At 39.1% G+C, this 15398-nt stretch overlaps 1 protein-coding gene across 2 annotated transcripts in view; it reads right to left on the bottom strand.

Annotated features, from left to right (window-relative positions):
• The window catches only part of LOC123981533 (rho GTPase-activating protein 24-like), a 67877-nt gene that overhangs the window by 31795 nt on the left and 20684 nt on the right, over positions 1–15398 (bottom strand). For both annotated transcript variants that reach the window (XM_046066413.1, XM_046066414.1), the window contains exon 3: positions 12196–12283. In XM_046066413.1, the coding sequence (XP_045922369.1) occupies positions 12196–12283 (88 nt within the window). The remainder of the gene's footprint in view (positions 1–12195; positions 12284–15398) is intronic.

Here is a 15398-nt window from a genome sequence, read left to right on the forward strand (position 1 = left end):
TTTCTCTGGAAATGTGAAAAAAATGACCTGCTTGTGGCACTTCATGAAAAATTCATTAAAGTCACTATAATTGTGGTGGTGATGGAGCAGTGGATAAGACACATACCTTTGGTGTGAGAGACCCGGGTTCTAATCCACTGTGAGACACCAATGTGTCCCTGAGCAAGACATTTAACCCCTAGTTGCTCCAGAGCAGTGTGGTCTCCGACATATATAGCAATTGTAAGTCACTTTGGATAAAAGCGTCAGCTAAATGTAATGTATAATTCATCCTCTGGGAACCATGAATGTCTGTACAAAATTTTATGTCAATCTATCCAATAGTTGTAAAGACATTTCCCTAAAAAATAAAAATGCAAAATGAAAAATTGGGATTGTCAATCTCAGTAGGATTCATCCTCTGGGGACCATCAATGTCTGAACAAAATTTCACGGCAATTCGTCCAATAGTCGTTAAGATATTTCCGTCTGGACCAAAGTGATAAACCAACCAATCGACGGACTGACATTGCCATCCCTAAAGCCACGCTGCTAACATGGCTAAAAAATTGTAATTCATTTGAATGTCTCTATGGAAAGAGATTCAGTGTGTGTTTACTATGATGTCAACACAATGCATCCCATGCAATGTTTGTGCCACAGCAATGTGCTCCAAATTAATTGTCACACTGTCAAATCCCTGGGGAAAATGTCACCAATGAAGCCAGTGGGTGGCTCACTGTTTTCAAGATGTATGTTGCATCAGAGGAAGAAACTATTCAGTTATTGAAATGTGGGTTTTGTTAGGAGTGTGGTTTTTGTGTTCATGTTTCCTGTTTAAGTCAGTTTTGGTTCTGTTTCCCTGTGTAGTCTTTTGTCTTAGTTCTTTGTCCTGTACATTAGTTCATGTCTTAAGTGTTTACTCCTGGTCTATGTTCTTCTGGTGGTTGTTATTTTGCCCCATGTCTGCCTGTTAAGTGTTCCGTCTGTTCCCCCAGTTATCTCTCTGCCTGCCTGTGTCTCGTCAGCCTCATGTCCCTCACCTGTGTCCCCTCCCAGCTCGTTAACCCTGTGTGTGTATATATCCTTGCTTGTTTCCCTCAGTCTTGGTCCGGTCAACATATATATATATAGACGCTCTGTCCCATGTTGCTGTTTGTTGGCCTGCCTGCCTGCCTGCCTGCCTGCCTGCCTGCCTGCCTGCCTGCCTGCCTGCCTGCCTGCCTGCCTGCCTGCCTGCCTGCCTGCCTGCCTTATTAATCGTGTTTCCCTGGATTTGGATTTCTGTTGGAATTAAACCTTTTTTGAACTGTACCTCCTCTGCTCTGAGTCCTGCATTTGGGTCCCACCTGCTCAACCACCACAACACCCTGATTTAGAATATTAAGGAACATAATACTGATATCATGACCTAATTCAATTTGATAAACATATGTGTTGCATCAGGGGTGAAAATAAAATGGCAATGTCTTCACTAAAAGTAAAAACACCTGCAAGCTACATGCATTCTAGGTATTCTATGTGCTGCTGTCTGTGCATGATATCTAATCCATTTTTGGAGCTTTTGCTGACAATTTTCACACTTCAAGCTGCCAGGACATTAAAATCCACTGTATATGTCTGCCCTGAGACGGCCCTCTTCCTCTTTGTAATGTTAAGTGCTTGGGGAAATAAATTTAGATATCAAGAGAACAACAACAAGGGGTGTGAATCTCAGAAGCCCCATATGAGAAATGTCAACAGCGGCAGATTGCTAGGCCACAACTCCTCCAGGAGGCTACATGCCGCTGTGTCACAGACAGCAGGCCATTGACTTTAAATGCACACTGGGAAAACATGGATGTGCGTAAACATGTCTACACACGGCACACAACACGCCCACACATATACAAACATACACTGAGGACGAAAAAGAAGAAAGAGAAGTTCAATTTCTGACCTTTCTGAAAATGTCACATCACATAGTGAAGCGAGAAAGGACACTGACACGATCCCACAGTCTCTGACCAGACAGACTAGTGGGAGACGTACAAATAAAGATAGACGACACTTTTATATGCAAAACATAATCCTGTCACTAATGCTTCTCTAGACTTCATCATTTTATCACAGTAAAATTCTTAAAAATCAGTTTCACTGCTTTCCCTCTTAATTGAAACTGCTGCTCTATTCCTCGTGGATGTATGATGCATTAGATGCTGTGAGGGCACTGTACATCCAATTGCTAATTAAATATAAAGCATAAAAACATATACTTTGAACCAGCAAGCTACTTGGTCAGATCTTGTGTGTCAGATTAATTAGATCAAACTTGGGTATGGATTAATATATGTTCTAGTTATGACACTGAAGTGGGTGTAGGAGGTGTTTGTGTATGTGTGTTTGGTGGAGAAGTAATTTTATTTCCTGGAGCTATGTGATTTATTATAGCTGGGTTGGGGCTTTCTCCCTAGACTCCTTGGAGTTCATTTGTTGTGCTGCTGTGGAATAGTACATATTTGTCTTTTTCCCCCCTTTTTTCCTATATTTGTTTTTATTTGGATTATTACCTTAATCATCTTTCCTTTCCTTTGGACACTTAATGCTGATCTTGTGCATTGTATATGAAATTTGATCTTACTCATAAAATTATATCTATGTCATTTTGTATTGTCTTGTGTTTCTTTTATATCTTGTCTGAATGCCTTGTATGTCTTGTGTAAAGCACTTTGAATTGCCTTGTTGTTGAAAGGTGCTATACAAATAAACTTAATGTGCCTTGATCATGCTTGAAAGACATGCCTGCACACTGAGGAAGGTATTCATCAAAAAGTTTGTGCTTTTTACTCCTATGCATTGTAAATTCATAATGAATAGGAAGTCAAAGAATTGAAAACTCCTTAATTTGTGTGCAAACCAGTTGCTTGTCTTTGAAGAAAGCCTTGAAATAGAACTGCAATTGAAACCTGAGCCGGTTTTGGGATTACAATAGTCCACTGTCATACATTCCATAAAATTTATATTATATAATATTATATAAACTCTATGTATAGTAGTTCAGCCAACCCTCTGAAGCTCCAGGGGTGGTCATCGAACCTTTGTTGATACAAAGGGGTGCACACATATAGCCGATGCCAGCACCAGACGTTTTCCATGAATATTGGGACCAATTTGAAAACCACCTCCATACATCCTGACACTGAAATATCAGCACCACAGATTCATATGCTTTCTCAATTACTCTACTGGAGCTTAACCTTAAACATTGATGCCTAGAGGGCAATATTCTCAGCCTGCTTAATTTATTACCATCCATGAACAATACTTGTTTGGGTTATTAAAGTCCCCCCGGCTTGGGCTTTTTAAAATTTAATTCATCCATCATTCCATCATCAACTTTTGGTGCTCATAGTCTACATGCTGGCTTATAAGTAACCCCTGGCTTCCTCATAATGAGCAGTACAGAAGTCTTTTAATTACATGTCTGTCTTCACCGTCCAATAGTAATCATTCGGCCATTACAGTTTAGTCCAGGACAAAGTGTTATGGGAATAGGGCCTTCTCAATGGCCCCTAAACTTTGGAATTCTTGGCCCCACTATCCGATTCTCCCCGACCGCTGAGATTTTCAAGAGTTATCTTAAAAAACACTTTTACACTAGCCTTTAACTGTGCCAAACTTTACCAGATCAGGTATTTCCCCTTAAGTCTCTGTAGGTCTGTGTTGTCACTATGGGCTCTGTGTGGTCATGTGCCTTAACTATTGACAGTCTCTAAGCATTTTCAAACTTCCCTTTTTTGCATATCTGATTCTGTCTTACTCTCACTCTACCCTGCCTGCCTGCTTATATTTGCATTGTGATTATCATAAATCAATCACACAAGTCACATCGAGTAAATAAGACATTCACCTCAGTGACATGACACTGATAAGTCATTGCAGAGGTCACCAAGGTGTCTATCTATTGCAACCCATCAGGCATACATGTCAAACAGTCACAGGATCATGATGGAACATTAATCACAGACACACTAAATAAAAAAATGAAACAATAAAAAAACTAATTACAAATGAAACAGCATTTAAAAAACTTATTCTGGCAAAACAATCTTAACTCCAGCCACGTAGCACCTCTGTCGGGAGCTCTCAACTGCATCTCACAGTTTGCTCAGTCATTGCTAAGCTAAAACACAATACTAACATATACAAGATAATATAATACATTACAATGATGCTATAATGCTCTACAAAGCATTTGTAAACTCAATAACTCACTCATATTACCAATGTCTTTGTGCAAAACTAGAGAAATGTTAAACGAATGCTTAAGTAAATTCTGCACTTTTCAATCAGGTCATCACAACTTATTTAAACCAGTTAGCAATCTTATTGTTTCATAAATCCAGTGTGAAAGTAACAAAACCCCTTAAATGAGGCAGCCCTCCAAGCCATTACTGTATTTAAACTCACAGCACAGAGACTACAATCTTGCATAACTCATTCAGAATTATACAACATTAGAATTATACATCATACAGTCTTTCCATTTGTGAGAATCCATGAAAATGCACTACAAGGAAAAATTGTACTCTCCTTATTCCCCATTTAACGTAAGCTTACTTATTTGCAAGATGCAAAAAAGATGAACAGGACTGGATTTTCCCCAGTACTGTAATGAATTTGAAAACCACATGATGGCACTATAACCTTTATTTAGGCAGGGGCTCTGAGGCTTTCCGTTCTCCACCTTTCACTACAGCATCATATCAACTCACACTTAAAATGAGGAAATACCTACATATTACTTTACTTTATACAATAAGCTCGGACCAAACAGAATCTTTGATCCTGGTAGAAGAGGATACTCTTCTACTCTCCAGGTTTGTTTAATACACTCAGGCTTTGCCCTGTAAACAGCATTTATGCTTGAGGCCGTCCACCTGCTCATGGCAACATGATCCCAAGGTCCTCTCATGAATGAAGGGATGGTGGCCTCTGGGTATGAGCCGGGAAATATTCCCATAATTCAGTGACTTGCTGTGGCCTATACCAGCCACTCTAACCATGCAACCAAGGGAAAGTGAGAGAAACAGAGAGAGAGAGAGGGCAAAAGACTGAGCCTGGGGCAAAGAGAGAGAGACATACTGAACTCATACTGGAGCCAAAGCCTTGTGTTTATTAGAGCTTGGGGATAGAGGAGCACACTGCTTCTCCATCAAAAACACAGCGGGGAGTGTTTCCTGTGTTCATTCTTGTTTTATAGGAATGGGATGATTTATCGCAGTTGGACCAGGGGAAATGACATTTAGTTACAGGTACTCATGCAACTTTGAAATCTAAACAAAAAAAATTTGAAACGTGTGATATTTTGTCTAAAATCAAAATTTGCTAAAGCCAGGTTATACAACACAGCTATGCTCATACCTGACATTCTTGGGAGGATTCAACAACATCAGATAAAATAGCACACTGATCCGGCAGGATGTTCTGATATGTATGGACTGAGAGAAATCCAGTTTTTTCTTCTGTCAGTGCTGTCTGTGTATGAGAGATATCCTTAAGAAGCTACACTGTGATTTCTTAGGAAGTACCAGAATTTAGAATAGTTTGCAGTTGCAGCTAAATATGGCTACACAGAAAATGTCATAATGTAATCCTTAAGCATAGCATTAAAATGTCCTGCTCAGATTATCTCAAAAATAAATATTTAATGCCAGAAACAGACATTTTTGACAGCTGTATTTATGCATTTTTGATGTTATTCCTGTTCCCCTTAGCTCAGGCGCATGTGTGCTTGCACATGTTGTAACGTGTCAGTGTGACGGAAGACAACGTCACTGGTGCTTAAAATCGTGGTTTTGGTGAGCAAAACAAAAGCCCCATTATGTCTATACCTGTGTGTCTCGGTCAGACAGTTAAAAATAAAGACATAACCATGATTCTAGACTAAATATTGTTGGCCATGTGGTGAATCTGCTTCATAAGCCCCCCTCTCTTCCTCAGTGACTCTTTCTGCAGGTTTAACACACACCATCCAGATGTGATGAGAACAACAACAGAGAAGAACAGTAAGAAGCATCAGTGTGAACACAGCACTGGTGGATAAAAGTTGCAGAGATGTTTTCTGAACTATTTCGCATTTTTCACTGAAAGTAAAACTTTCCAGAAAAGCTAAAAATACAGAGTTGTGTGTTAATCTGAGAGCAGCGTCCTGATGCATGCTCATGTTCAAACCTCGCCACCACCCTTGTAAGACAACAGACATCTCTGTGCAACTCTGACTTCCACCCCCCACTCCCCCATCATTTCCCGTCTGTCTGTTCGCCAGACTGTCCATGTGTTGTGTTCAAATTGCAAGGCCCCATTTAGACCAGTGGAATATATGTGTTGTGTTTTCCTTTCATTTGCTCTCTCTGCTTCTCTTAGACTTCTTTATTTGCTGTTTCATAACAAGCCGTGTTCTTGTTTTCCGTCAATATCGGGGCGTAGTGGATGTTGCAAAATGGGGAAAACAGTTCAGTAGTATTAGCTGAAAGTCTGTTGAGTCCTGATGTGTAACAACAGCCCATGAGGCCCTTGTGGCGAACCTGCAGGTAGTCACATTCCAATCCACATGTTTTGGTATGTGGAGCAATTTTACAACATCTGAGACATGGCCATAACAAGTGCTTTGAAGAAGAAAGTTTAATACGGACATTGTGGCCAGTGGAGGGAAGTGTGAGCCTGTGTGTATAAACCAGAGAAATCATATGTGTGAATAAACGTAGTGTACTGGATCTATACATTAATACAAAGTACTTGGAATAATTTGACATTTTGGGAAATATGCTTATCTGCTTTCTTGCAGGAAGTTAGATGAGAAGATCATTACCACACTGATTTCTCTGATAGGGCTATACCTATCAAACAAAGTTTATATCTATAATTTTAATCTGTGCTATGCTACAGCATAAAGACTAGAAACAGGGCGAATACAGAGATTAAACATCCATAAAACCAAAACGTGTCATTTTTGTATTTTGTCCAGTCTTTATGCTAAACTAAGCGAAGCGGCTGTAGCTTCATATTTATCCTTCAGACATAAGAGTGGTCTAATTCTTATTTGACTTTAGTTAGGAAAGTGAATAAGCGTATTTTGCCAAAACGACTAGACCACTAAGTTTAAAAGTCAAAATTAAAGGAACTTTGTCTTATAAATTATAGGTTAAATTTTTAAGCAATATGTTGACTCAGTTTTTGCTGTTACAGCCTTTCATGGTCTAGAGCAGCTTATGGTGGCTAATGATGGCTAATGTAAGCAAACTTTATCTAGATATGACTGACCTTTCTGAGTCAGTTTACTGACTTTATGACTCCTCTCTACTTGTACTGGTGTTATACTATGCTTTAGCATTTACCCTTATCCCTTAATTGTAACTTGTGGCCTCAGTGACATCTGTTTTATGGTCTTGTTTAATAAAATACCAAGAAAACATCATGTGTTAAATTATATGGATAAACACTTAAAAAGTCTAAGTCATCTTCAGTATCTCACAAAAGTGAGTAAACGCCTCACATTTTTGTAAATATTTCATTCTATCTTTTAATGTAACAACACGGAAGAAATGACACTTTGCTACAATGTAAAGTAGTGAGTGTACAGCTTGTATGACAGTGTAAATTTGCTGTCCCCTCAAAATAACACATCACACAGACATTAATGTCCAAGTTCACCCCTAGATGAAAATGTCCAAATTGGGCCCAAAGTGTCAATATTTTGTGTGGCCACCATTAATTTCCAGCACTGCCTTAACCCTCTTGGGCATGGAGATCACCAGAGCTTCACAGGTTGGTGATGTTAGAGACCTTGCGCTCCCCTACCTTCTGTTTGAGGATACCCCATAGATACTCAATAGGGTTTAAGTCTGGAGAAATGCTTGGCCAGTCCATCAGCTTTACCCTCAGCTTTTTTAGCAAGGCAGTGGTCGTCTTGAAGGTGTGTTTGGGGTCGTTATCATGTTGGAAAATTTCCCTGGGTCTAGTCTCTGAATGGAGGCGATCATTATTCCCTCAATTAACTGTAGCTGCAGTTGCCAGCCTGGTTGCCAGCCACACGCTTGACATCATCATCACCAAATAAGTTTATCTTGGTCTCATCAGACCACAGGACATGGTTCCAGTAATCTGTGTCCTTAGTCTGCTTGTTTTCAGCAAACTGTTTGCGGGCTTTCTTGTGCATCATCTTAGAAGAGGCAGTGTGCAGCGTATGGTCTGAGCACTGACAGGTTGACCCCCCACCCCTTCAACCTCTGCAGCAATGCTGGCAGAACTCGTACGTCTATTTCCCAAAGACAATCTATGGAAATGACGCTGAGCACGTGCACTCAACTTCTTTGGTCGACCATGACGAGGCCTGTTCTGAGTGGGACCTGTCCTGTTGAACCGCTGTATGTCCTTATTTATTCACAAATGGTAACTAATATATTGTCATACATATTTAGGATTATTTTTACACTGTAACTGCACTGTGCTAGCACATCCTTTACAGTATTAGTATTTTGCCTTTTTATACTTCATTCACTTTCCCTATATTAAACAATACAACTGAAGTGAAGCTATTGTGAACACTTTACTGGCTGATAGCAAAAACTGAAAATGCATCACATGGTACTATATCAGGAACTGTAGTACATTTTCCCCATGGCCTCAAAGTCATACAGTACTAAAGCAATGACATGAGCTGCATAACACAGTTAACACCAATATTTGATCACATTAACTGTCACTAAGTGCCACAAAAGACACAAAAACCTCCATATCCAACATAGATAGCCAATATACTACAACAGATGATATCCCTTAAGGTGAGTTAAGTGGAATATGGCAGCTGGGAGCAGCACCTGCTGTATTGTGGAAATTCTGTTATGACTACTATTGCAGAAGGAGACAATTGAGTCACTGGATTTCAAATTTCCTCTTCTTTCAACATTTTTACAGAAGCTATAGAAGAAAAAAAAGAAAGCTGTTTGTAGTGCTGGAGACTGGAATACACAAAGTCTCATAAATCAAGAGAACCTGAAAATGTGTTAATACACCACAAACTGTTATATGTAACAATATGTCTCAACAGTAAGGTTGTACATGAAAATAATATATTTCACAGTGTGCTAAAACAACAACATATACTGTAGCACCGGGAAAGGGGGAACTAAAACTGAGACTGAAAGGTGGTCTAATCAGTCACTGAGGCATGTGACTCATTTTTTACTGTACTTAAAATCTAACTACGAAATTCTAACTGCATGGCAACAAGACTCATGCTGCCTGGCTACTTGGCACAGGTCAGATCATCTTATTCAGCAGTGCCTTCAGCAATCAAAAATATTTCACCGTCATCATCTTTCGAGAGAAAAGCTGGCTAAAATGTATCAGCAGACGTTACCAACATTCTGCAACTTAAAATCATATGTTCTGGTCATGGATTTCTCAAAGTAAAGTTGGGTGTGGGAAATCAGTTCTGTGCCAGCTCAGTCAGCAGAATAAAATACAATTCTAAAAATAGACAACTTAGTTATTTGTTGTGTGGCTGTTTTTCAGCTGAAGTGCATGGCTTCAAAAAGAGAAGTGAAGATTTAAACATCCCTTTTGTTCCTACTTCCTGACATATTAGCTTTTTTTAATTGCTTTTAGACAGTATGTCCTGCTTTATATTTAGAAACAAGTTTTGTTCCACTACATGTGTGCTGATACATCAAATGTTTTCTTCCATTGCATAGGCACACAAGCATTTAGAAAAATAGTGCGTAAACTAAACTGTTCGTTACTCCTATAACACAACCACCTCCAACCATGAGAACTATTAATCACAAGTTGACAAGTTGACTTTGCTTCATTTCAATGTGAACACGGAATAGCTGGAGTGAAAAGTAGCAGCTGAAAGTACAGGATTAAGAGATAATCCTGATCTGATGTGGAAACTATTTGACAACCAGCAAAGTCAATAGCATTCAAAAACTAAAACGCTATCAAGGTTAACCTGCGACACACCTGGACTTTTCATCTGTCAGTTCTGGCCAACTGCCCAGATTACTTGTCTAATTTTGGCTCATTCTGGGCAGTCTTTAATTTAGCTTTCACTGACAAATGTTTGGATGAACTTTCATCATTATCTGCCGGGTCACATTGTTTTTGAGTTTGTGTGTGTCTAATGGGAGCCACAAATCACATGAAAAAATGTCTTGATATTCATATTTTGATTTCCTCTGAGAAAAACTGTAGTGGATACACAGCAGAGAAAATATCAAAATACAAAATACAAGTAGCTGTTGCACACATCCTGTGTTTTCTACTGGGTTTTACTGTAGACGGATGGTGGTGTCAATGCACTTTGCTACTGTATCTTTTAACAGCTGTCTCTATTTCCCCATTGTACATGTGTGTTTTAAATATCTATTCCATAGACTCACATTCCTGGCATTGCTCCGCCTGGGAAAATACCCCACTATTCCTTTGTGTTGTATCCGACCATGTTTCCATACAGTCTTCTGGCGTCTGTATTGGCCTTTGAGTTTATGTGTGGGAGTATGCATGTGTGGTCAGTGTTTTACTGTAAGCCACCTTCTCAGCAAAATTTCTGAACTCTAAACCAGTAGTTTGACATTTTGCGAGGAAATGCCTTTTGATGATCGATACCACTCTCATGTCTGAATGCTAAATATGAAACTATGGCCAAACTGTGGATTTGTTTTGAAATTGATTGTATTTGTTCAATTTGGGTTGAGTTCCAAATTCAGTTTCTCAAATTCAGTTTCTTAACATTCAGTTTCTTAAAATTTCAATTTCGTCTATCAAACATCCAACGTAAAACTAATATCCAGCTTGAAACTTACTTCACCGCGGTCCGTTCTTATATGCCGTGCTGCGGAAAAGAAATTTGCATTCGGGATAAACAAAACGTGGAGTTTTATTTACTCAGAAGCGGGTAATACTGAACAGGAGGAATCAGACCATGCAAGCAAAAACTAGGAGCTCATACCAAAGAGTCTGTTGAACCATGCAACATTTTTCCAGCAGTTCCAGCCACGATGTGTGTGTCAGGTAACGTTTAATGGCTTGCCCACAGACATCTAGTCTAGTTGACCAAGACATGCTGTTGCAGCTTGTCCTCTCGTTAGCTTTGCAGCAGCAAGAAGCGACAGTTTGCTGCTAACCCACTTAGCTACGTTGCTGTGTCATTGTTCACTCTATATCATTGAATTTGTCATGTTAATGGATTCCTCCAGAATTGCATGAATTATTATGATGCAGAGAAATATCACGAGTTAATGTTGGAAATTAACTCATTAACAGCAACTCATGATATTTTATTGAATTTACAAAAAATGTTTTATATCGGCATATATATCATTATTGGGATATGAAATCAAGATATTAATTTTTTGTCATATTGCACAGCCCTACCTGCTGCACTTCACAACTCACATGTAAGTGTATTAGCATTGTATAAATGTATTAAACCTTTTTTTTCAACTTGCACATGCTGAAACAAAGCCTTATTTAGGTCTGGTGACATGTAAACCAAGATATGGTAGGAGAGACTACACAGCTACTGTTCAATTTCAAATGTAGCGTACACTATTCACTTTGAACATTCCAAATTCAAAAATATTACATTAAGATTCAATTTGTGCTCACACTAAAATAGCTCAATATAGGCCAGCTATTTCTCCCTGCTTCCAGGCTTTAAACTAAGCTAAGCTAACCACCTGCTGGCTAAAGCTTCATGTTTAGTGTGCATTTTAAATGTCAGTGGTATTAGTCTTCTCATCTAACTCTTGGCAAAACAAATGAGCAAATTTCCAATAAAAAACAAATTTGGGTCATAAAAATGGTAAATTTCAACTTCAGTCAACCTGTCAGTGGCTCTTCATTGAGCAAACGGGTTTATAATAAGAGGCAGAACAAAATAAGAACAATGTCAGAGTGCTAGAACTGGAAAGCACGAGAGAAAGAATGTTGTAACATTACAGTAATCACAATTTCACAACATATGACTTCCTTTTAAGCAGCATGTAAACAATCAGTTAATGGCTAAATTCTTCCCTAGATGATTCTCACAGTGTTTAAGACTTTGCCCAAATGTATTTGCTGCAGATGTTTTTGTTCCTGCCCGTGCTCCAGCCGACATTGCTATCATCATTTTGTCCTTAGTAAAGATTTAAAAAAAAAAGTGATTCCATTGCTTTCATCTTTTCCTACCTGGAATGACTTCGAAGAGAAATTTCCCCCCATCATCGCCGCTGGTTGCATGCTCTGTAACTTTGTTTCCAGGTAAGAAAATGGTTCCCTGTGGATAATGAAGAACAGACTGATCAGAAGAAAAATCCCAAACACAGTATTATGCTTATATCATTAAACTAAATGTACGATGTTAGATGAATGTTAGTTTTGATTGTAAATGCTAAATAAGGAATATTTACGTTGAATAGATACATCAAAATACTTTATTTTCACTGTATATGGTGCAGAATCTAATGTAGTCACAATGTTTTATTTAAATTATTATTTTTTTTTACAATTAGGTTTCATGTTAAAATTGTGCCTGGTTTAATGGTTTAAGGCACACAGTCCACGTGCATTAAAAACACGTTTAAATGTTACTGCACATTTGCCATGTGACTGAGAATGGTTCACTTTGCACAACCTTTCCTGCTGTTCTCTTGCAGCAGCACTCCTGAGCTCAGCAGCACACCAACTCTCATACATTATCACAGGAAAAATATGTTTAGAAACACTGACATGTTTGTCAAAGGATTTGCATTGTCATGTGTATCAGCATCTCTGCCGGTTGAGAAGGTGGTGTACAAGTCCCCAGGGATAGGTCTGGATGATGGAGCTGACCTGTTATAAAATGTGGCAAAGCGGTAGCATTATAGAGGATCACCATCTCTCTGGCTCAGCTCTGTCCACAATGATACATCATCTGTGTGACACCAAAGGCCAGAGATTCTCTGCTTTAAATAGCAGGAGCATCAGCTTTTCCAGAGTCAACCTCTCAACAACCTTACTGTCGAGACTTACTGTCTGTTAGAAAGGTTGTGGGGCAGATCTATGTACCTAGTCTTCAAAGAGCATCAAGGCAGACACACTCATTGACTGGACCAGTGATAAATGATGACCCAGGATATTTTATAATATTAACCTCAGAAGAGTCACAGTGCGTGTCTGCAGGTGCCAGTGAGTATCTGTGGGTCATGTTAGTGACAGCAGCGGTGGAAAGCAAGTACATTTTCTGAATTTAAGTGCTTTTCCTTCACTACATTTCACAGTTAAATTGTTCTTCCTCTACATTAATTTGTTAGTACATACATAGTTATGAGTTACTTTCTTGGCTGATAAACATTTAGCCTATAGAACATATGATCACCTCATAAAATATGATATGACATTGTCATTGATTCAGCTATACCCAACAAGATGTAAAGTAATATTAGCTCCACATCAACCAGCTACATTAAAATGCTGCTTGTATTTTAATGCATCCATAATAGTAATCCATGTGACACTGGTAAGGGCCACTCAGCTGTCTCCTTAGTTCTTTTATTTTGATACTTAAAAAGGTGGAGTAAGTGCTTCTGGAGAACTCCAACACCATGACGAATACCATGATATAGAGCAAACAACAACACAACAAGTAAGGTAACTAGAGCTTCCGCTGCAAAGCTAACATGCAGAGAAGACAATGCGGTCCAAGAGCCAGCACACTTGTCCCAAAATACAAAATTCTACTTAATTCAATTAAATTTGTCATATGTCATCTCACTTCACTTTTCATATAGAGGAGGTCTAGACCATACTCTTTATAAAATAACGAAATATTTATAAAGGGTCTTAGTATTAGTGATAGACAATTTATTTTAAATCGTAAACATCACACACTCAGTAATTTGGCAACCATAACAAGTAAATTACCTATTTTAACTTATTTATTCTAATTAGGTTGACTGTAAAAAAGGATTACAACACAACCAGCTGCAGTGACCCTTATGCATTCAAACAGTGAATTGATTAACAACTCAGACATTACTGGCACAATGCAGCATCTGACAATCATTAGAGTGCCCTCTGTCTGGGTTAATGGTAATGCAGACAAGATGTGTATTGGCGGCAGTATCAGTGTTAAGCACCCACACACATGAGGGGATCTGGGGGGAGTCAGTTTCCTTCATGCTGAGAGAGAGAGCTCTTTAATGAGCCATAACTGTGACAACCGGGAAGTGGAAACCCTACCTGAGGCCCCAGATGAAGTGCTTTTAACGGGGGTAATAAAGATGGGACAACCATGCTCCAAAGTGGAGGAATAAGGGAGAGACAGAGCTCGTTTGATGTGGTTGTCAGCAAGAGAATCTACTCAGCTGCAGTATCTTGGGATTAAGAGCTTCTTTGAAGACTTTTTTCAGTGAACATAGAACTTATTGTCATGCACATTGTACTGATTCCAAGGAAAAAGGAGATGACTTAAAGGAATTGTGTGGGTGAGATAGACTTAATAAATGTATGCTTTTCGGACCGTATATATTCTTAAAAAAGACGAAAAGGACCCCCATACTGTAAAACCACAACACCACTGATATTCCTCTCCATTTCTGAGCCACAGCCGCACTTTCCTTGCTGACATCCTCCCTGGTGGGCTGTTGTTTGCTGCAGACAAACCCAACCACAGACAGAGTAATATTTACCAAGCAAACAGTATGGTAGCTTGGCCCAACCCAACGGGGCAAAAAAACCCTAACCTATTTGGGGGTGTTTTTTGCATTTTTATATTGTCGTTAACTAGGATGAGGTCATTTTTGGAAACAGTGTAATGACACAAACCCAATAATCTTTTGTTCTCAACCAAAAAGCTACACACGTGGAAAACAAACGTCTCAGAGAAATCTGTTTGAGAAAGGAGACAGCAGGAGACCCAAGCTCGTAAGCAGCAGCTCAGTCTGTCAGGGGGCTGTTTCTGAGGTTGTGTCCAACGGCATGCTCCAAATTAAATCAAATTTGGGGTGTTTTCTCAGACTGCAAGAAAATACCAGAATACTGACTGTGACTCCAGCTCTGCTCATTTAATGGCATCTGCACAAGTTTGTCTGACCAGCCTGCACACACTGCAGCAATCAAATTCAACTGAGATGTTCTTTTTGGTAATAAAACAAACATTTTACCTCTCCGAACATTCAAGTTTGTTAGGAAATGTGCAATAATGCACCTCATTGTTCCCTGCAGCCTTGGATGGTTGATTAACTACCCTGTGGGTCACATAGGCCTTCTTAATAAAATGTTAGGAAAACACTGTGGGACCAGCTCATACACCATGATAAGCTATCCATTATTAATGTCTAAATGTTGTTGTAATGAGTTGATACCGTTAACCTTGTGTCCACTGCATGATAAAGGAGATGCCCCTAGCATTG

Source organism: Micropterus dolomieu, linkage group LG13 (genome assembly GCF_021292245.1).
Source record: "Micropterus dolomieu isolate WLL.071019.BEF.003 ecotype Adirondacks linkage group LG13, ASM2129224v1, whole genome shotgun sequence".
Classification (NCBI taxonomy): Eukaryota; Metazoa; Chordata; class Actinopteri; order Centrarchiformes; family Centrarchidae; genus Micropterus; species Micropterus dolomieu.